Genomic DNA, 23893 nt, shown 5'->3' with positions numbered 1-23893 from the left:
ACAACAAGCGCTCCTAGGCTGTGGAGCGATGCGACCAGTTTTCATAGCACTAATTGGACGGATATTAATCAATCTCCGTCTCGGGCAACTGACCGTGCACTTGAACTTGGCGGTGATCTCCGTCTTGCGCCTCCAAGGTGTTAAATAAATACTTTTTGAAATGACTATGGGAAAAAGGCATTGGGAATTATTTCCTGGGCCTGGCGTCGTCATGAAAGGGGGCGGGACTGCGACGCTCTATAGAAGAGCAGGGAGACCAAATACAACCACCCCAATTGTATATGTTATATTGTACTAATATTAGACAACATACTGTATCTATGTATTGTTTCTCTGTATGTCTCTGACCTCATCTTTCTCTCTTTTTTGGTTTCACTCCACAGAGGGTCAATCTATCCTTCGATTTCCCCTTTTATGGACATTCCCTACGCGAGATCACGGTGGCGACAGGCGGTAAGGGCACACTCTCTTCTTACCACTCCCTGTCTCAATGTTAGCTATAGTAGGCCTATGCTATTTTACTGGAATTATACGTGGCATAATCATTTAGCCTTTATACAGATACAGTTCTTTATCCTCCAGGAGAATACCGTTGCTGTCGAGTGGAAGGAAACCTTGTATGTCCAAAACGGATACTTTCCAGGTCTACATTGTAGATCGACCTATCTGGCTACTTTTGTGTGACACTGTAGTACATACTGTACATGGGCAACTGGCGGCCCGGGGGCCACATGAATGTAGTACATACATGGGCAACTGGCGGCCCGGGGGCCACATGAATGTAGTACATACATGGGCAACTGGCGGCCCGGGGGCCACATGCGGCCCTCACCTTCACTTAATGTGGCCCTCAGATTATTTTGGAATACTGAAATATTATTATTATTATACATGCAAATATGACCTGCTTTAATTACTTCCGTCTAAATTAGTAGCTTAATGAGTAGTATTAAAATGTTACTGTCTTTTTTTATGTCCAATGTATTTGTATTTAGTTAACATAACTATAACTAAATGCATTTGAAATTAAATAAAAAGGTTACTTTTCAGGATTCCAATTCAAAAATAGCAAAAACATATTCAGGATTTCAATTCAAATATAGCAAAAAATAGCCGATCTACAAGCTCAAAACGCGTCGCAATGCGACGCGTTTTGAGCTTGTAGATCGGCTATTTGTTGCTAAGACAGTAATATGCAATGTGGCCCTCTGAAGTGAATGTGGAAATATAGTGGCCCTCACAATGTTCAAAGTTGCCACTCCTGCTGTAGTATGATGAAGTATAGGGCATTAATTTACGAAAAACCATAAAAGGTTGAAATATGGAGACACAAGGTTCCTGCCCGACCCACCGACGATAATGTAATAGGGTTAGTGTAATTGAGCCAGCCAGCGGCAGAGATATTTATGCAATTTAGAGCGTGCGTGCGTGCGTGCGTGCGTGCGCCTGTATATCTCGGTTGTGTTAAACTGCAAATCTTTCTGTGCACGTGAGACAAAAGAGCTGAACACAGAGATCTTACAGCTCAATGGAAAGGGTCAAGCTGCGAGTTAATTCATCAGGTCGTGTCATCGGGTGGAAGTTCCGTCCAGACCACGACAGAAAAGCAAGCAAGCGCGCAGACTGAGGGATGTTTGAAGAAACTCTCGTCTGGTACATGAGTCTGGTACAGCACTGCAGTGCAAAACTGCCAACAGCACTCAAGCAGCGCTGCAGACCGCCTGCATGGGCTCTGGGCTGTCAGCCCGGTATATACGCAGGCACGTAGAACCCTCACCTTCCCCTGGCTGGCCGGTTGGCTGGCCCGCAAAGCCAAAACCACTCCAAACCAGCCCCCCCCCCACACCCCTAGAGTCTACTGGAAGAGCAATCCAGACCTGTATGGGTTTGGAACTGGAAAACACTGGTAATCCACACTGCCAAAGCGCTCTTATTATAACGCCACTGTCATACACAAACACGAAATGGGAGGAGAAGGGATGAGCCTGAGAAGCCATAACCCTGCCGTGATAGATCTCTGTCTCTCTGCGTGTTCTTTTCTCTCCCAAGTGCAGGCGCGTACTGTATGTGTGCTCCACGCGTGACAGCGCCATCAGTGTGTGCCATTGTACGCAAAAAAGGCAAATTTTTCCACTCGGATCTGGAGGGTTGAAACCACAACACCCTAACCGGCTATTATCACATCAAAAGACTAAATCCCCAACTCTTTACCCAAATATTCCAGCGATGCTGGCATGGCATGCATTCGACTTGCCAGTGCAATAATAAAGAAATAAATCATCATCCTTTTACTTATCGTCTCAATCATCAGAGTGAGGGGTAATTTTAGCCCTCTCCGCCCCTTTGATCTGTGGCCATATACACTGATATGATTGGCAGCAGGGACGTGCCGTGAATGTTAGAGAGGCAGGGCCTGAAATTGCCCCTGAAAGGGCACTTTTGGCAAAACATGAGAAAACAGCAGATCTAGAAGCTCACAACGCGTGGCGCTGCGACGCGTTGTGAGCTTGTAGATCAACTATTTTGGGGGAGTGACCTTAGAGTATATATGAATAGAGACGGCACCCGGAGGAAACCCTGAGGAGAAATGGACATAGTGGCCGAATTTGGTATTGCAGCGCTGGGCCAAACGCATGAACGCGCTGGTCCGTTGACTATCATTGCGCACGTTCATGATGACACGTGAACGCGGTTTCAGTGCAATGGCAGCGCGTTCATGTGTTGTGGCCCAATCAATCCCAGAATGCACTCTGTTCCTACAAGGAAGTAGGAGTGAAATCGCCTCATGTGCTTTTGAGAAACTTAATGCAAGTGGATGGGAGGAGAACTCGGGTGACGTCTCTATTCATATATACTCTAAGGGCGTGACCCTGCAGTCTTTAGCTCCTAAACGGCATGGATTTCTACACAGAGGAAGAATAATTTCCATGCAAAGGGCAGGGGCTACATTGGCGTGAGCATTAAGTAGGATGTGTGGTGTAGCGACAGGGGGATGACTGGCTTCTGAAGGAGCTGGCAGCAAAGCATAGCAAAGATAAAGAGAATCTGCACTGCCCCAGACAGAGACGAGGGGACGAGGCCAGGAAGGAGAAGCGTTACCCGGAGGAGATGGAGGCGGCTATCTGTCGTCTGCAGGTCTCGGGAGCTTTGTCTCTGAAAATCCCCCGTTTTTTTTTTCTTCATATCCCTGCGTTTTAGCGCTGACAAGTCAGCCCCCCATCCTCTGCTCCCTTCTTTCCTGCTGCGTTCAGTCAAATTTTTCTTGTGTCACCTTTTTGCCTGCCCACGTACGCACAGCACACACACACCGCAGGGACTGATAATGTCCTACCTCTAAGGGTAGTTGTGACAAAGGAGCTGCAGAGCAGCCACACACGGCAAAGCTTTGACAGCATAGCACCCAGAAGCAGTGGTGGAAGGAGTACTCAAACCTTTTACTTAAGTAAAAGTACCAATACTGCAATTTAGAAATACAAGTTCGGTAAGCAAAATGTATACTTGCGTATAGGTGTTATATACAAAATATAATACTGTACTAAAAGTAAAAGTACTCGTTATGCACAATGTCTCATTTCACAAGTTTTCAAGTGTATAAACACTAGAATTTCGCGGGCCTTCGGCCCGCTCATCCCAGAGTTGCGTTGCCCCGCGTTGCGATACAGAAGTCCACAGATACAGAAGTCCACAGTGACACGCGTTGTATGCAGCTGTTTTGTGTTGCAGCGCGTGCGCGTGCGCGCGCGCGCGTGTAGTGTTGTTGTTCTTATCCATAACAATAAATGGATCAAATATGCTCTATATTAGTTATGTATAGATTTGAAGCAGTGGCTGTCAAAGGTGTGATCCAGGGACCCTCATGGTTCCTTGAGGGGGTTCCAAATGGACCCATTATAGGTCTGTAACTCTGAGAGTGTACAAATGGAACCAAGTGGACCCTACAGGTGTGTAACTCTGAGAGTGTACAAATGGAACCAAATGGACTCTGTTATAACGTTTAACTGTGATACTGTACAAATGGAATCAAATGGGACTCTTATGGGTCCATTTGGTTTTACTCTCAGAGTTATGGGGGTCCTTGAAATTTAAAAGGGTTGAGAAGCTGTATGCATGTCTTGTGAAAAGAGAGACCAGCCTATTCTCCAAAGCATGATATCTTATGCTTTGCTAGGTTGTACAAATTAATATTGGGTCAATATAATTTGCAGGACTCACGTGTGTGCTCTCTGTCTCTCTCGCTCTCTTCTCTCTCCTCCGTCTCTGGGGTGTGTGGGGGGGGGGGGGGGGGGGGGATTAGTGGCGCTGCCTGCGACAGTGCTATACTTCTCCAGCAGCGGTGCAGAACCGAGAGAGTGACACATTCTTGTGGATGTAAACTGCGCAAGTTGTAGCTTTAAAGTTCGGATTGTGTAGTCGCACCGGTGGTACAAAGTGAATGTTACAACTCGCACGGTGATGTTGTAAGGCGCAAATGCGAGTACCTAGTCGCACTGTCGAGCCCTGTGTAGTGTAGTGGCATTTTCGCTGCATCGCGAGGCGATCCAAATTCCCCCCCGCGCACGCACGCACGCACACACACACACACACACACACTGGACGTAGCTGTGTGTTGTTGCAGCGCGCGCGTGTGCGTGTAGTGTTGTTGTTGTTGTTCGTGTCGATATTTGCGCGTCGGTTTGTCCCGCTTGTACCACGCCAGGTTTGCACAGTGCGCTCAGTGCGATATTTCCGAACGTGGGCGTTGTGTGTGTGTGTGTGGGTGGGTGTGTGTGTGTGTGTGGCTGGCTGTGTTTTGTTGCGTGGGGATCGCCATGTGAGGGGGCTAGCCAATAAGGGCCCTGTGTTGCATGTGGAGAATTGTGTAGGTGAGTGTGTGTGGTGTAGCCGAACGGGGTGGTGAGGACATGAGGGGGATGTAGCACAGCAATCGGTGACCCCTACATTAAGCTGTGTTGCTCCCAAGATGCAGTGCAAATGCGTGTTGTAGCAACCGTAGCCAATGGGAAAACAGGATGCAGTGTTGCCAGGTCCGCGAATTGTAAGCGAGTTGTAAGTAGCGTGTTGAATGGCATTTTTTCTGGGCTTGTTTTCATAGACCTGGCAACAAATTAGGCGGGGGTGTCGGTGCTTGTGGCGTGTTTGTGTTTATTATTGATATTGATGTTGTTTGTGAGTGTGGACGGGAGGCGGCTGTAGTGGCAGTGCAATGACAGTTTTTACGCGGGTGTTGTTGACTGTGGGCGTGCGGCGCGACATGAGGAGATAGCCGTGGATCGACGCGGAGGGTAAGACTGTGTCGTGTTAGTGTGTTGTTGCAGTGTGTGTTGCAGCGTGTTGCAGCGTGTCAGTGACGTAGTAGCTGGTGCCTTTTGTTCCTGTGCGTGCTTTTGGGGACATGTTTTCAATTGTATATAAGGATGATTTGAAAATAGAAGATCTACAATCTTGTAGTTCGGCCCGAAAATATACAGAATGGGGTGAATAAGTGGTTAATATTTTGTTTTGTATTAATAATCAAAATCTAACTACTGGTAGTAACTAAAGTTTTCAAATAATTGTAGTAGAGTAAAAGTATTTGCCTCTCAAATGTAGTGGAGTGGAAGTATAAAGTAGGCCTATTGGAAACAATCACTAAAAATCACAAGTGCTCTAAACAAACGTTGTAATATCCTCAAAGTCCATAGACTTGGCTGGCAAACGGTTTACGTCATAAGTGTTCTAAATCTAGACAAACATTGTTACGTGCTGGCTGCCTCGCCCACGCCCCTCAAGAATACCTACAAAGTGAAGTACTTGGGTAATTGTTCTTGGTTGTTGCGTTCAACCACTGACAGCATAGCACCCTCCAGCACCCAGCTCTCCCGACATGCCAACCGCTATCAGGCTGCAGGACAGATCGCTGTTAGTAGCGGTCCACATTCATTCAACAGCCCAGAACTAAACTGATGTCAAAACAGTAGTGAGATGACATGTTGTGGTTACCAGAGGAGAACCTCTGAGAGCGTGTGCGTTTGCATGTGTGTGTGCGCGTGTGCGTGTGTGTGTGTGTGTGGGTGTGGGTGTGCGTGTGTGTGTGTGGTGGATAAGAGTGGTAGAGACAGGTGGTGTCACCGTGTCAGAGTTAATGCGTGATATGCGCTGTGTGGAAGCCAGCTGTCAGTGCTTGAACTCAGCTGTGTTGACTACAGCACGTTAACTGGGGAAAGCTTTCAAACCTCCTGCAGCAGTCAGTGGTTCTCAAACATATTTATGTCAAGAACCCCCAAATTGATATGAATTTTGGCCGCGGACCTCCATCTGAAATAAAATTTGTGCCTCATAACCTTGTATGGAGGGACAAAATATCGTGTGAAATTGTGAAACCTGAGGTTCGGGCCGCTGTGCAGAACGCACACCCATGCTGCTTGTAGATGGGCTTGTAGATGCATACAGTATACCGTAGGGTTAAAAGTGGTTAAACTTGGGGGCACGGTGGCACAGTTGGTAGTGCTGTCGCCTCACAGCTAGAAGGTCCTGGGTTCGAGTCCCACTCGGGGCACTGTGGGTGCTGGCGGCGTGTTTCCTCCTCCGCGTCATCAGTGCCCATACCCGAGGCGGGGTTGGCGAAAGGGCCTTTCTGTGTGGAGTTTGCATGTTCTCCCCGTGTCCCCTAGGGTAGGTACCCTCACAAAAACATGCAGTAATCCTGGTCTCTAAACAAACTGCCTCCCCCTGGCCAGCCGGGGCGCCTGATGGAGGGGAAAGGAACTGGTTGGAATAACGTGTTCCTTCCACACGCTACGTCCAACCAGGGAAACTCCCCCCTGTCACGTGTAAAGGAGCAACTTGGACACTCAGGCAGGAAGGAAGCATGAGTTCAAGTCCGTTGCTCTCCCCATGTCCCCCATATATGGGGACTAGGTTGGCGGAGGGTGTGTAGAGAGCCCAGGATCACATTAGATAATTGGCACAGGGGTGAAAAAATCGAGGGATAAAATTAATAAAAAAAAAAAAAAGTGGTTAAACTTTGATGCTACTGTATATTAACACATTTTGCTGGGGACATCCTGGAACCCCCCCCTCAATGACCCCTTGGGGGTCGCTTGACCCTACTTTGAGAACCCATGTGCTGCAAGCCAATAGCTCGGTTTCCAGCCTGATTCGCTGCGTTCCGTGAATTTGTCTTGTCACTTGAGTAGCGAAGTGATGAAACAAATTCATGGAACGCAGCGAATCAGGCTGGAAACCAGGCGAACAAGCCAAGCCCCTGCAAAACACAGATAACATAATGTATTCTTTTTTACACACAAACATACATACATTTATATGCCGATTGACGAATTGGTTATTGTGTTCGGTCGAAATAAGGAGTAGGCTAACTTTGCTAACTTTGTTCAGCAGTTGTTGCACTGGTGAAAGTGATGTCACTTTATGGCAGTTTATTTATTTGCAAAGAACTTTTAAGCTTTTACGTATTGTGAACAAAATTCATCATGTCAATTGAGCCAGCGCTAAGTATATGTATGTAGGACACCACTTGTAGGACACGTTTATACCAAAGTTGGCCCCGTGTCATCCTCAAAATATCTGGGACAGTCGAGAGGAAGTGTGTTTATAGAGAGGAGAGGCGATGAGATGAGAGAGACGGAGATAGAGACAGACATAGACATAGAGAAAGAGACAGACAGACATAGAGAAAGAGATAGACAGACATAGAGAAAGAGACAGACTGACATAGAGAAAGAGACAGACTGACATAGAGAAAGAGACAGACAGACATAGAGAAAGAGACAGACTGACATAGAGAAAGAGACAGACAGACATAGACATAGAGAAAGAGACAGACAGACATAGAGAAAGAGACAGACTGACATAGAGAAAGAGACAGACTGACATAGAGAAAGAGACAGACTGACATAGAGAAAGACCTGTCTGTCTGTCTCTTTCTCTATGTCTGACATACAAACAGAGAGAGAGAGAGAGAGAGAGACAGACTGACATAGAGAAAGAGACAGACAGACATAGAGAAAGAGACAGACAGACATAGAGAAAGAGACAGACAGACATAGAGAAAGAGACAGACAGACATAGAGAAAGAGACAGACAGACATAGAGAAAGAGACAGACAGACATAGAGAAAGAGACAGACAGACATAGAGAAAGAGACAGACTGACATAGAGAAAGAGACAGACTGACATAGAGAAAGAGACAGACTGACATAGAGAAAGAGACAGACAGACATAGAGAAAGAGACAGACTGACATAGAGAAAGAGACAGACTGACATAGAGAAAGACCTGTCTGTCTGTCTCTTTCTCTATGTCTGACAGACAGACAGAGAGAGAGAGACAGACAGACATAGAGAGACAGAGAGAGAGAGAGAGAGACAGACAGACAGACAGACAGACAGACAGACAGACAGACAGACAGAGGGGGAGAGAGGGAGAGAGGGAGAGAGACACAGACGTCATTAACAAAATAGAGCCAGTGGTTCCAAAACCTTTAAGCTCTAGACCCACAAGAAACATTTGACTTAATTTGCCCAGAACCCAAACCAGTGAAAATAGCAGATCCACAAGCTCGAACTTGGGAGGTTTTATGGAAATTATTTGGATTTTATTCATGGCAACAAAGTTTTATGCACACCTGATAGGCTCAGAGACGGGTGCGTATAGGCAGGGCTCAAAGTATGCAAAAAAAAAGGTGGAAGTGGGTCTGCAGCAAGGATCAGCACTGAGCCCTTTCTTGTTTGCCATGGTGATGGACAGGCTGACAGATGAGGTTTGACAGGAATCCCCATGGACCATGATGTTTGCAGATGACATTTTGATCTCTAGTGAGAGCAGTGAGCAGGTAGAGGACAATCTAGAGAGGTGGAGATATGCCCTGGAAAGGAGAGGAATGAAGGTTAGCCGTAGCAAGACAGAATACATGTGTGTGAAGAAGAGGAACCCCAGTAGAACAGTAGGTTACAGGGAGTAGATGTGAAGGAGGTGGAGGACTTTAAGTATTTATAGGGTCAACATTTCAGAGCATTGGAGAGTGTGGAAAAGAGGTGAAGAAACAAGTGCAAGCAGGTTGGAATGAGTGGAGAAAAGTGTCAGGTGTGAAGTGAGACAGGAAAGTATCAAAGTAGCAAGAATGAAAGAGAAGGTGTACAAGAACAAGACGGTGGTGGGACCAGCTATGTTGTATGGTTTAGACTAGAGACAGACAGCTATGTTGTATGGTTTAGAGCAGTGGTAACCAACCTTTTCAAGCCCAAGAGCCCATTTTATTCCCAATTGTAAGCCATAAAATAGGCTATGTTTAAAAAAACACTTTTTGACAGGCTCAATGCATGTGCACACAAACACTATAGTTTAAATAAGAATAAATACTGATAATCAATGCCAAAATATTAAGACAAATGTATTTTTCCATAGTCAGACTGCTTGCCTGTGTAGGTATAGTAGTGAGTGAGAGGCTGTTTAGCTCTGTGGGTTTTTAGTTGTGCATCACAAGTTCACAGCGGATAGCGGTCAAACAAGAGAACAAACAAACTCTGCAGTTGATGACTCGATACACATGTCTGGGGCCATCACTGCAAGCTATTCAAAATCCACATTCTGTGTATTGGTAGTGATGGCTGGCTGCCTGTCAGTCTGACACCCGCTCACTCCGGGATCTACTTGAATGGCTCGTGCGAGCTACTGGTAGCTCCCGAACCCCTGGTTGGTTACCCCTGGTTTAGAGACAGACAGCTGGTTTAGAGACAGACAGCTATGTTGTATGGTTTAGAGACAGACAGCTGGTTTAGAGACAGACAGCTATGTTGTATGGTTTAGAGACAGACAGCTGGTTTAGAGACAGACAGCTATGTTGTATGGTTTAGAGACAGACAGCTATGTTGTATGGTTTAGAGACAGACAGCTGGTTTAGAGACAGACAGCTATGTTGTATGGTTTAGAGACAGACAGCTATGTTGTATGGTTTAGAGACAGACAGCTGGTTTAGAGACAGACAGCTGGTTTAGAGACAGACAGCTATGTTGTATGGTTTAGAGACAGACAGCTATGTTGTATGGTTTAGAGACAGACAGCTGGTTTAGAGACAGACAGCTATGTTGTATGGTTTAGAGACAGACAGCTGGTTTAGAGACAGACAGCTATGTTGTATGTTTTAGAGACAGACAGCTACGGTATGTTGTATGGTTTAGAGACAGACAGCTATGTTGTATGGTTTAGAGACAGACAGCTACGGTATGTTGTATGGTTTAGAGACAGACAGCTACGGTATGTTGTATGGTTTAGAGACAGACAGCTATGTTGTATGGTTTAGAGACAGACAGCTACGGTATGGTTTAGAGACAGACAGCTATGTTGTATGGTTTAGAGACAGACAGCTATGTTGTATGGTTTAGAGACAGACAGCTATGTTGTATGGTTTAGAGACAGACAGCTACGGTATGTTGTATGGTTTAGAGACAGTCACACTGAGGAAAAGACAGGAAGCAGAGCTGAGGTAGCAGAGACTCAAATGTTGAGGTTCTCTCTGGGAGTAACGAGGATGGATAGGATCAGGAAGGAGTAAATCAGAGGGACAGCGCATGTCAGATGTTTTTGAGATAAAGCCAGAGAGCCCAGGCTGAGATGGTTTGGACACGTACAGAGGAGGGATACTGACTATCGGTAGAAGGATGTTGAGAGTGGAACTGTCAGGCAGGAGGCCTAGAGGAAGACCAAAGAGAAGATTTATAGATGTAGTGAAAGAGGACATTAGTTAGGAAGTTAGTTGTTGTGAGAGAAGAGGAGGCAGAGGACAGGGTGGGATGGAGGCAGATAATTCACGGTGGCGACCCCTGAAGGGAAAAGCCGGAAGGAAAAGATTGTTTTTGTGTCTGAGCAAATAGGCATAGTGTCTATTTTACGCCATGATGATGTACAGTATGATGATAAGAGCGTCCCTCACTTCACACGGGTGTGATTTTTTTAATGTAGGAAACGAAAAAAGGGGATAACTCCCGAACCACTGTTTGTGAATCAGTGAAATAGAGTAGACTATGTGTGTGTGTATAACGAAATGCACGTGCGCTTCTGTGTATACATACTAATGCTTGAGTGTGTATGTATGTGTGCGTGCAAGCATGTATGCGTGCGATCCCACCACCAACTGCACCAGGGCCGAGAGCAGCTGTGATGAATTATGAATTAAACACAGCAGCTCCGAATGAAGTATGAACAATGAAACTTGTCTAAACAGACCGTCCAATAAAGTGCAGCTTTAACCCAATGGGGCGACTAATTCCCGCCTGTGTTTGTCTTGGATATACAGTCAAAGCACTTTCAAACAGCACCACGCATAAACACAACTTCTCAGGGAAAAGGCTCTCACTTAATCCCAGTGATGGGCGAAGAAGAAATACTAAACAATTGTTAATACTTGAGTAAATGTATCAATACCACATCCAATTGAGTAAATGGGTGAATGTATTGTCGTCAAATTATGCCTAAAGTGGCAAAAGTAAAAGTGCTCATGCAGAATGTCCCATTTCACAAGTTTTCAAAATGTAAAGAAATCTTTTTGAAAATAGCGTGTTGTGAGCTTGTAGATTTAGATGAAGTATATTGCAGGGTCAATGTTTTCTAATAATATGAATCTTGCAAGGAAAACTAGTAACTAAAGTTTTCAAATATTGTAGTGTAGAGCAAAAAGTCCATCCATCCATATTCAACCACTAATCTGGAATCGGGTTGCAGGGGTAACAGTTCCAGCAGAGATTTCCAGTATTCCCTATCCTTGGAACCAAACTCTTGGACAAAACGTAAAAGAAGTCCAAATTGGAAATAAATACAGCAAGAATACCTCAAAATTGCACTTAAAGGGGCATTCCACTCATTTTCAACATTTTACTATGTCATTAATGTACATTAGAGCTGTTGTGTGCAAATAATAAAAAAGTCCCCCCATTCTGTGTTTCCTAGAACTAGAGGTCTAAAAAAAATCATTAACATGGTGAAACACATCTTGATGACATCATCAAGATGTGTTTCACCATGTTAATGATTTTTTTCATAATTACAGTTCTAGGAAACACAACAGCTCTAAGGTACATTAATGACATAGTAAAAAGTTGAAAATGGGTGGTTTTCCCCTTTAAGTACGGTACTTGAGTAATGAGTACATGCACTTTTGTTACTTTTCCACCACAGCTTAATCCTACCCACGTTCGGCGTCTTCTTCCACATTCCTTTTTCTCCCATTTCTTGTATCTATTGTTGCCTCCTGAGTCCTGCATTTCTCCTTTCTGCTCTGCTGTGTAAGTGATGACCATAATGAAGGAAATGACTGACCCATTGAGTTGCCCAGCGGTTTGGTCCGCTCTGCTCTGCTCGGTAATGTGCTGTATGGAGAGGCTGTCTGATTTCTGACTGTTGGATAACGTTCATTGTGTTTACAATAGATCGCTGGGCGAGCTGTGTGCCTGCAGAATGCACATGCAGTCTGATGGCAGGGAGGAAAAACATAGCAGTGCTTAACCTGACCTGAGATCAGATTCTAAAAATGTCTTCTACATCCTGACAGTTTTCTGAAAAAGCTATGTTTCTATGTCAGTCGTTCTTCGATTTAAAAAAAATAGCAGACCTACAAGCTCGTAGCGCGCCACTCGGTGGCGCGCTATGAGCTTGTAGATCTGCTATTTTTCAATAGCTAAAGCATAACATAATGCTAACACCAAAAGGGGTTCCCGCCCAAAATGGGTTAAAATGCCAAGCTCTCTGTGTGTGTGTGTGTTCGCGCGCACGTGCGTGTGTGAATGCATGCGCGTACTGTACGTCTGCACACGTGCGTAATGTATGCATCCAAACAACTTGTTTGTCTGGCCAAATAATTGCGTGTTTGCTGTTTGCGCGGGCGTTTCTTTGCAGACAAAGGGAAGTGGAAGGCAGAGGAGTGAAAAGCGAGGTATAGACAGACGGGGACAAGATGAGTCGACAGCGATAAAGATGTTTGTGTAGATGTTGAGCCGATGTTGGGTAAACATGGGGAGGAGATGGAATGTGGTGATTGAGTGGAAGGGAAAATCGTTTGTGTCAAACCCTGCCGCGTGTGCAGTCAGACCACGGAGAACAAAGTCACCAACGCATGCATGTACGCACACACACACACACACACACACACACACACACACACACACGTTCGTGCTTAAGTCAACAACTGTGCTCGACTCTAAGGCACCGCTCACTTCACATTATGGTGTGATTTTTATATATATATTACGGATACCGCTATTCTCACCACCAGTGCCTGCCTGTCCAGTAGCCATGACTCTCTCACTATTTCGACCACCCATACACACACACACACACACACACACACACACACACACACACACACACACACACACACACACACACACACACACACACACACACACACACACACACACACACACACAAACACACAGACACACACACACACACACACACACACACACGCGTGTGCGCGCAGATACATAGCGCTGGTCATTTGCTGGATGCTTTCATCCACCGTGGACAGTTTTAAGCACATACAGGTGTCTCCAGTGGGGGTTTGAAAAGCCCTGACTCTGGCAGGGCTTAAAGCGTGTTGCTCTCTGGCTGTTGACCACCAACGCTGGGTGGGGGAGGTGGCCTTTCGTGTCAGACCTCCTGCTACAGTAGCTCTCTATTCTGCCACGTAGCACATTATCACATTCACACGGTGTCCTGGTTCTAAATGAGTCCCTGAGCGTGTGACTCTGTGCTCCAGTTGAGACGCGCTGCTATGGACAGATTAAAGTTAAAGGGACACTTCACCCCTTTTGCAACCAGATCTTATTTGAATGATGTTTGGGAGACAAGAAACACTTTCCTGGGGTTTTTTATGTGGGTAATATGTGTTTTTAGATATTTTAGTATTTCAGTGTCATGATGTCATGGACACTGGGCTCACTTACTTCCTGGACTACATCAAGGACTGTCTAAAGAGGACGAGACGCGAAGGCCGTACGGGCGACGCCATGTTGCTCCATGGTGCTCCATGGAAGGAAAGAAACATGCGCACTGGGCTATATGCAGCCACCACTTCCGCGTTCAGCTTCCTTGGTCTCAACTGCGCATGTTTCTTTCCTTCCATGGAGCACCATGGAGCAACATGGCGTCGTCCGTACGGTCTTCGTGTCTCGTCCTCTTTAGACAGTCCTTGGACTACATGTTGTCTCAGTAAGACAGCCCTTCCCCTGTCCACAAGGAGGAGCAGTGCACCAAAGCATTATGGGAATTGTAGTCCAGGGCACTCATCATGGACACTCTGAAATACTAAAATATCTAAAAACACATATTACCCACATAATGTCTTGTCTCATCTCATAAAATAAGATCTGGTTTCAAAAGGTGTGAAGTGTTCCCTCCTTCTTACAGTACAACCTCCCACCACTGCTGGAAAGTAACTACACTACATTTACTCAAGTACTGCACTTAGTGAGTACAATTTTGAGGTATTTTGTTTTTACTTTTACCCTGCAAATTTTTAATTATTGCAAAACCACTTCAGACCTACTTTATTACTTTGGTAATTTGAAAATAGACGACTATTTTAAAAGGAATGTTGATGCTGATGTGTTTGTACTTTTACTCAAGTAAATGTTGAATATCGAACTTGAGTGTTTCTACAATAGATATTGATACTTTTACTAAGTAAGTTAAAGTAACTAAGTAAAAAACATGAGTACTTCTTCCACCACTGCCAGCCACACCCACCCAGTAGTGCACCCACTTCTCTTTCCCCTTCCCATCTCCTCCCTCCGAGTCCTGCTGACAGCACTATTAGAGAGACAGCTTTTTCTGTCAATGGATGGCCCAACTTCATGGAATGAACTCCAAAACTCTTTAAAACTGAGCTCCCTGCCATCCTTCGGTCAGTTCAAAGGAATGCTCCAGAACATTTTTCACCGTGATTGCTCATGCTTCAATTTATTTATTTTACTGATGGTTGTTCTGTATAAAGTTCCTTTGTAATATTACCCTGATTTATAATGTTGTGTTTGATGTATTGTTTTGTGACTGTATTTTTGTGTATTGTAACCTTGGCTACTTTGAAAATGAGGGCTTGCCCTCAACTGTATTTCCGAGTGTAAGAGCCATTTGAGCCTCCCTATAATCTCTGTGATGTCACTACAGGGCAATGCCAATTTATCAATCAAGGCCTAGGTTGCCCCGGTTACAGGGAGGGTATTTAACCCTGTCCCTAATGAATTGCAGATGTTGCTGATAGGAGGCAAACTGTTTTCTGACTGTGCAGATAGGGACTGTTGCATTCACCACGTTTGACTATATATAATTTAATATCCACTCAACGAACATTCTGGACCTCAGTTCTTCACAGCACACGTCTAAACTGCATCCTCAACCGTCAGCAGCCAGTAGCACGTAATATAGGGATTTAGGCGCTACACCGAGTATAAACAAAGGTGAGAAAGAGACACTTCTGAGGAGGGTGTAGGACAGGTCTTTAGAGTCCTGCTGACAGCACTATTAAAGACACACTTCTGAGGAGGGTGTAGACCTTCCCCTCATGGCGTACTACTCTGCCTCTGGCCTTCCGGCCGGCGTGATAAATGTGCTGCTCTGCTGTTTGTGAAGACATGTGCTCAGTAGGTGATTTGAGGTGGGAAGAGGGGGTAGGAGTTGTCACTGCCCCTTGTTAGCAAACTAACCGTAATGCCTCCCCCCTCCTTAACCCATTTTAGGCCTGACGTCGAAATAAAAAAAAAGTCTTCTGAAAGAATATATATTCAAAGATTTGTGCCTCATTTTCACAATATTTCAAAAATAGCAGACCTGCAAGCTCGTAGCTTGCAGGTCTGAGCTTGTAGATCTGCTATTTTTGAATAGCTAAAGTAGAACATAATGCTTAGTTAAAACACCAAAAGGGGTTCCCGTCCAGAATTAGGGGGGAACCATTAAACTTTGGTGGAAGTTTGCGTTGTGTATTATAACTGTCGTTACCTTGCATGGGCTAACCTTGCCACGATGTAATTTGCAATTGGCAAGATATCTTCAAAGGTTGCTCTGTAGATTAATGATGGATCCAATTCCAAATATGTTCCCCAATGACTTACATTGTAAGTCAACTTTAGCATACAAACGGACGCAGCACGGCAGCCAGCGTTAAGAAAAGCAACACCTGCCAGATCTGGGCCATGCCCCCCATTTAAAAATGTACAAATCACCCACTGCATATGCTGATGTGAGCTCGTTGTCTCATCCATCATCAGCGTGACCTTTCCCCAAATCATTTTTTATTTTCATTTTCTTCGACTTTTCTCTGCTTTGCTCAGCAAAAAGTTTCCCTCAACTCGTATCCCTCAGACGGTCAATTTTCAGGTCCACACTTATCCTTGAACTTCCCCTTGAGCGACACATCTCCATGGCACAGGGAGCCATTTCATAACACCTGGTGGTGATTGATGCTTGGAGTATAATAAGACACTGTAATCACCACAGGCAGGGCTGGAGGAACTACAGACTACTTTGCATCACTTTCTTGTCACGGGAGCCGTTTGCTGCATTTATGAATGTGAATTCTCTCTGCTCTGCTCCACTTATTATGAGTAATGGGACTGTTCTATATACCTTCCTGGAGTTCATTAATAAAAGCATTACTAAATGATGCAACTCTAGTTTATTTTGATTTAACCCATTTTGGGCGGGAACCCCTTTTGGCTTTTATCTTATGCTTTAGCTATTGAAAAATAGCAGATCTACAAGCTCATAGCGCGCCACCGAGTGGCGCGCTACGAGCTTGTAGGTCTGCTATTTTTGAAAAATCGCAGAACGACTGACAGACATTTTTAGAATCTGATCTCAGGTCAAAATGGGTTAAGATGCTTCCACTTGGGAAATACATCTGTCTGTGTCCAGTTGAAAAAGGTCGCATAAAGTTAATAATGCTTTTGTTTTAGCTGTTGTTGTCAGAGTGTCTATGTCGACATGACATTGATTGATTGATTGAAATATTTATTAACAGTTTACAGAATTACAGTACATTTCAAGCACAAACTCAATACAAAGACTGTTAACTGTGAGTGGACGACCCAATTAAGCATTACACTTGTTTACAAGAGGGTCCACCATGTTCAATTCATCAAAACATTTAGAGACGTACAAATAGACACTTCTATATAGTCAAAGAACAGAACAGGAATTCATCATAATGGAGGTTAAAAGGGAAAAGAAACATATACAGTGAGGGGAAAAGATGTAGATGTAATAATGGTCAATATAAGTGACTACTGGCTCAGCACATTTTCAGTAGCCCTTCAAGTTCCCCCTTTTTTAATATGGAGAATAATAATCGGCTAATTAATCAGCTTCTCCAGTTGATGTGAAACACCCTGTGGGGGGGGGGGGGGAGAGAGAGAGAGAGAGAGAGAGAGAGAGAGAGAGAGAGAGAGAGAGAGAGAGAGAGAGAGAGAGAGAGAGAGAGAGAGAGAGAGAGAGAGAGAGAGAGAGAGAGAGAGAGAGAGAGAGAGAGAGCGAGATGTTGGGTAATGAGGAGAGTTTAACTTTAGACATCTGATGACATTGCGTTTTTGCATTCTGTACAATGTCTAGGCAGAGCAGGAGGAAGGAAAGAATGAATGATGGTTATGTTTTATGAGTTGTCATATACTTCACAGGATTCCAAATGGACCCTTAAAGGGTCTGTAACTCTGGGAAAGAGTCCATTTTGGTTCCATTTGTACACTCTCAGAGTTATGGGGGTGTGACTTGCAGGTGCAGGAGCGCAATGCAGGAGACGAAACACAGCAGTACTGGAACAGAACTTTTACTTGAAACGTTCACACTCAGGGAACTTGTAAAATAAAGGTGCCTCGCAGGGCTATAACAACAGGAGCAACCAAGAGAATGTAACACACTGAGGCTTCGTACAGACATATCAGACGAACATGCTCTGTGCTGTCCGTGTTTCATGGCCGCCTCAATGCTTTTCCAATGGAAGTCACGTGGTTTGACCAAACAGTTGTGTGTGATGGGGGGAGGGGGGGCAATCAAACACAAGTGTTTGGTCAAACCACGTGACTTCCATTGGAAAAGCATTGGGGCGGCCATGAAACACAGGCAGAGCACAGCACAGTTGTTCTTTATGTGCGTACGAAGCCACACACGACGCGCCAATGGACAACTAAAAGTCACCACACAGAAAAGAGAACAGGACACACATTAATGCAATTAGTCCCTGATAGCATAACAGTCCACAGCTGAGTCCGGAATGATCAGTCTCTCAGGGGGGCGGGGAAAGCCCACAGGGTGGTAAGGGGCAAACATATGGACGGCGGACCAGGCATGGTACGTCCTGGAACAGGACATGACAGGGGGTCCTTAACCCATTTTGACCTGAGATCAGATTCTAAAAATGTCTTCTACATCCTGACAGTTTTCTGAAAAAGCTATGTTTCTATGTCAGTGGTACTTAGATTTTTCAAAGATAGCAGACCTACAAGCTCATAGCGCGCCACTCGGTGGCGCGCTATGAGCTTGTAGATCTGCTATTTTTCAATAGCTAAAGCATAACATAATGCTAACACCAAAAGGGGTTCCCGCCCAGAATGGGTTAAAATTAAGAGTTTTGTCAACCACTGATCTAGTGTTAAATAATTTAAATAATAATGTAAATCGTACAGTAAGAGTATTTAAAACAGTCGTGCAACATCAAATGAAGCATTCAAAACTACTTTAAATGGCATCATGTGATGAATTACATGGTATCAGAATGGCACAGACTGGCATACTCGCCGCATTTTAGGCAAAGTTGTCGTGTGCCAGTTGGGCTCCGGCCTATTTGGGACCAATGCAAGTTGGGAACAATGAAAATGGGAAATGCATACCCCACCCTAGTATGCAATACTCATTATATCCGTTGTCATAACACCCGTTTTAAAACGGTCTGTATGTTTGTGCAGTGGTAAACGTCTGTGGAGAATGTGTGAAGAGTGCAAACTGACTGTGAAAAGTGGACTGACTAAGTAATCAAAATGTCAGGTGTGGGGATTGGGGAATAAGGCTGGGGTTGCCTTACAAACTGACTGTGAAAAGTGGACTGACTAAGTAATCAAAATGTCAGGTGTGGGGATTGGGGAATAAGGCTGGGGTTGCCATGGTAATCAATTGGCTCAGGTTGTCTGTGGTGGTGTGGAACGCGTGTGTCGAATTTGAAGTCGGTGGGGCGAACGGTTCTCGAGTTACGTGGATTGCATACGTACATACTGTGCACACACACACGTACACACGTACGTACAGAGATTCGGTGCATTTATTGTAAGATATTGGCAGCTTTAATACTTATGCATAGAACGTTTATAATACGCTGTGATGCTGCCTATATATCTTACATGTGCCATTTTCTTCCTCTCCCCCAGGGTTCATCTACACAGGGGATGTGGTCCATCGGATGTTAACTGCTACCCAGTACATCGCCCCCCTCATGGCCAACTTTGACCCCAGTGTCTCCAGGAACTCCACTGTCATCTACTTTGATAACGGTAACTATCACACCTGATGCATCAGGGCGTTTTTTGGGGGGGGGGTTTGGGATCCTTTAAGATTTTAACGATTCCGGTTCCTTAACAATTCCCTATTAACAATTCCCCTAGGGCAGGGGTTCTCAACGTTTTTGGCCGGGGACCCCCGGAAATGCTTTGGCAATGTCTCGGGACCCCCGCCCCGCCCCCTCCCGACCCCCAATATAAATTGACTGCTACAATAACCTTAAACCATTTTGGGCGGGAACCCCTTTTGGTGTTTTAAGCATTGTTATAATTTAGCTATTGAAAAATAGCAGATCTACAAGCTCGTAGCGCGAGTGGCGCGCTACGAGCTTGTAGGTCTGCTATTTTTGAAAAATCGTGAAAATAAAAAAATTTTTGAAAATAATTTGGGGACCCCCTAAAATAATTTGGCGACCCCCCGAGGGGTCGCGACCCACGGGTTGAGAACCCCTGCCCTAGGGGGTTCCAAATGCACCCTTACGGCTCTGTAACTCTGAGTTATTGTGGTCCTAGAAATGAAAACGCTTGAGAACCACCGGTATAGTATTTGTATAGCAGATGTGAGGTCCACATGCAGTGTGATTCAAAAACGATTCCAGAAACGGTTCCAAATGTGATGGAACCGATTCCGGTTCCGCAATATTGGATCCAGTTCCGGATGCCAACCCTAGACATTCGTCAGAGTAAAATACGGAATCTTAATTTAACCCATTCAGGCCTGACGTCGAAATAAAAATAAAAAGTTTTCTAAATCATGACAATTTTCGGAAAGATTTGAGGCACATTTTAACGATTTTTCAAAAATAGCAGACCTACAAGTTCATAGCGCGCCACTCGGTGGCGCGCTATGAGCTTGTAGATCTGCTATTTTTCAATAGCTAAATTATAACAATGTTTAAAACACCAAAACGGGTTCCCGCCCCAAAATGGGTTAATGGTTAATGTGGTTAAACGCTAACGTGACATGGATGCGTTCCAGGTCTCAATGGATTAATTCAGAGGGTCCTATTTAGACAACGGAAGGTACTAAATGGTGTGTGATGTATGTGGGAGCTATTAGTCATGGGTGTTAATTGGATCAATCAGAGTGTCGGCTCCCATCTCCTTTTAGAGCCAGGTGCGCCAGCTGGATTCTCATTGCTAATTGCATAGTAGATAAGGAGACACAAATCTATGGGAGCAGAGTTTAATGATGTCATAATGATTTCAGGAATCACCTGCGCTGTCACTGCACCAGCTTGGATGTGGTCTTAAACCGTCTTACTGCCGGGGAATCTTTTCAGAATAAAGGCGCTAGAGTAGCTTGAAGTGTACTTTGCGCTATACTACCTCGTCTGAAGTCTCTTTAGAAGCGTTAATATAAGAGAGAAGAGAAGAGACAGTTTAGTCGGGCCGTAAACAAGGAAGTGAACGGCAGTGCGCATGCGTGAAACGCTGAAGAAGGCATGGCCAAAGCCAAAAAATAAAAAAATGGATTACAGCGATCCCATTTTATATCATTAAAAAAAGCTTTCATGACGGAGAATTCCATCAGAAGCAGCTCACGGTTGGATTTCATATGACAGAATATTCCGCCATAAGCAATTCATGTGTTATGGGGAAACACAATTGTCTGTGCGTAAAATGCCACACCTCATTTTTAGACCAACACACCCCCACGTGCACAATAATCGCAAGATCATTTGTCATCAACGCGGGCGCAGGGCGTGAAAATGTGAACTGCGGCGGCCCGGAAATACTAATGATAATTGCGCTCTGGCTTTGCGCTACATTGTGCTTGGTGGAAGATTCTTGGGCCCAGAAAAGGTGTAAAATGTGATTTAGCTGTGTGTACTCTGTTTCAGGCCAGGAATGGGGGCATATGTTTGTTCGTATATAATTAGGGCTCCCAGCCGTTACACCAGCAATGGCAATTTTGACTTTGATGGATGATTTTGGCTCTCTCATTCCCATTACAGAAATAAAAATCTCAATCCCGTCCGATAACTTCGTCATCCCCAATTGCCACAGAATTCACATCATTTCCTTTTGCCATCTGTCGGTTAACCCATTTTGGGTGGGAACCCCTTTTGGTGTTTGAAGCATTATGTTATACTTTAGCTGTTGAAAAATAGCAGATAGGTCTGCTATTTTTGAAAAGTCGTGAAAATGTGGTGGAAATCTTAATCTGAATATATATTTCAGAGCGACATGGTGCACCTGCACCATGTCACCACTCCTTTAAAAGGAACCTACATTCAGTCACACTCCACACTGATGAACGCTGGATAGCCGAAACGTTTGTCCTTGGTTTCAAATATGAAATAAACTATTTGAACTACAGTCTTGGTGTGTGCGACCCACTACCTTTATTTTGAAGCGTTTTTAACTAAAATATTTAAAAAACTAAAACATATTTTGAGATGGGGGTCCGTGGACATGAAAAAGGTTGAGCACAACTGACATGGAAACATGGGTTTTTCAGAAAACTATTAGGATTTAGAAGCCTTCTTTTTTTTAATCGCCATCAGTCCAAAATGGGTTAAGGTCGTCCACCATGAGGGCCAGTTCTTTCTGTTCTAAAGGGACTCCGCCATCAGTCCAAAATGGGTTAAGGTCGTCCACCATGAGGGCCAGTTCTTTCTGTTCTAAAGGGACTCCTCTTCATGCCTCCAGTAGAGACGTGAGGATCATTTGCCAGCTGTTTGACCTTCTGCAGTGAAGCTCATCAGGCTTTACCCAGACTGGCAGGGGATCAATGCTAACGTTAAGGCTGCTCCCCTGGCCCAGACTGGCAGGGGATCAATGCTAACGTTAAGGCTGCTCCCCTGGCGCTCTGACGGTCCTGTCCATCAGTCAATGCCAATGCAATCAGTAGAAGCACTTAGTGGTGGATATTGCTTGCAATCTCACAATAGATATGTATCACGATACGGAGGCCACGATACGATATATATCGATATATATGGATTGTACGTTTATTCAAAAATAATGTCCATGTTGCACAAACACAATAAAAAACTTTCAGGCCCACAGAGATCTTTAAATTCAAATAAAATGTCTAAACATCCTAACAAGGGGTCTGGGAAGGGAGTGCATTGCAACTTGCATGGGGGCCTTTGATAACGTTAAACAGAGGTACGTTTGTCAACACTGATCACCCAGATAATTCATGCCGTTTATTGCCGTATCAATACAGCAGCCTCTCGATCGATTTACCTACATCGTCCGGATGTTATATCGATATATTGCCATATCGATTAATTGAATGCACCACTGTACCTTATGGCCCGTTGCTGTGCGAGACAGCGTGGCGCCACTGCCTCGGATCCTGGGGCGGCTGCATTGTTGGCCATCTCAGAGACTGGAGGCTTTTCAATATTCACAACAAAGGAAGTCTGTGGTGACCTTGATATACAGTACTACTATTTACCATACAGTACGTCAATGCATGTGTAATGTCATACATTAGGTCAAACAGCTGGCAAATGATCCTCACGTCTCTACTGGAGGCATGAAGCGGAGTCCCTTTAGAACAGAAAGAACTGGCCCTTATGGTGGACGACCTTAACCCATTTTGGACTGATGGCGATTCAAAAATAAGGCTTTCTGAAAAACCCATGTTTCTGTCAGTTGTGCTCAACCTTTTTCATGTCAAGGACCCCCATAATTATCTCTATTGGGCCACGGACCCCCATCTCAAAATATGTTGTTCCAGGGATCCCCCAGAAGCAAATATTTTAGTTAAAAACACTCTGAAATATATTTTCAAAGATTTCCACCACATTTTCACGACTTTTCAAAAATAGCAGACCTACAAGCTCATAGTGCGCCACTCGGTGGCGCGCTATGAGCTTGTAGATCTGCTATTTTTCAATAGCTAAAGTGTAGATACAATGTATCTACTGTAGTGTACAGTAGATACATTGTATCTACAATGGTTCCGTCGCTGCACAAGTTTATACGCAACCTTATTTATTCACAAAGACAACAACCAAATAGCATTTGATTGACACTTTCTAAAGGGTTAGTTCAGATTTTTGGACATAAAAGCTGTCGGAAATACTTTCCATTAATATAGTGGTATTAATTGATTGCCTGAATCCTGTGGTGGGAGTTCTGGTCTGGTTTAGGTGAATAATAAGTAGTTCCGATCATTTGGTGAGGGGCACTGGGCGCCAATCATTAAAAAAGAAAAAAAATGTGCATCATTCGTATTGTTGACCTATTTCTAAAATATAGAGCAACTTTCGTTCAACTTTGACCCCTCGTCACATGGAACTATGGTTTTGTGCTGCTGCTGGCGTAGTGACACTGGAGACAGAAAATAGTTCCATGTCCGAACTAACCCTTTAAGTTACTTAATAGATCAATATTAGATAAACATAA

At 44.5% G+C, this 23893-nt stretch overlaps 1 protein-coding gene across 1 annotated transcript in view; it reads left to right on the top strand.

Moving 5' to 3' along the window:
* Positions 1–23893, top strand: part of plxdc2b (plexin domain containing 2b) — a 171046-nt gene that overhangs the window by 91027 nt on the left and 56126 nt on the right. The window contains exons 4-5 of the mRNA XM_079489731.1: positions 384–453; positions 19397–19519. Of these exons, the coding sequence (XP_079345857.1) occupies positions 384–453; positions 19397–19519 (193 nt within the window). The remainder of the gene's footprint in view (positions 1–383; positions 454–19396; positions 19520–23893) is intronic.

This window comes from Electrona antarctica (assembly GCF_951216825.1).
Source record: "Electrona antarctica genome assembly, chromosome: 20".
Lineage (NCBI taxonomy): Eukaryota > Metazoa > Chordata > Actinopteri > Myctophiformes > Myctophidae > Electrona > Electrona antarctica.
This window is presented reverse-complemented; position numbering and strand designations above follow the sequence as displayed.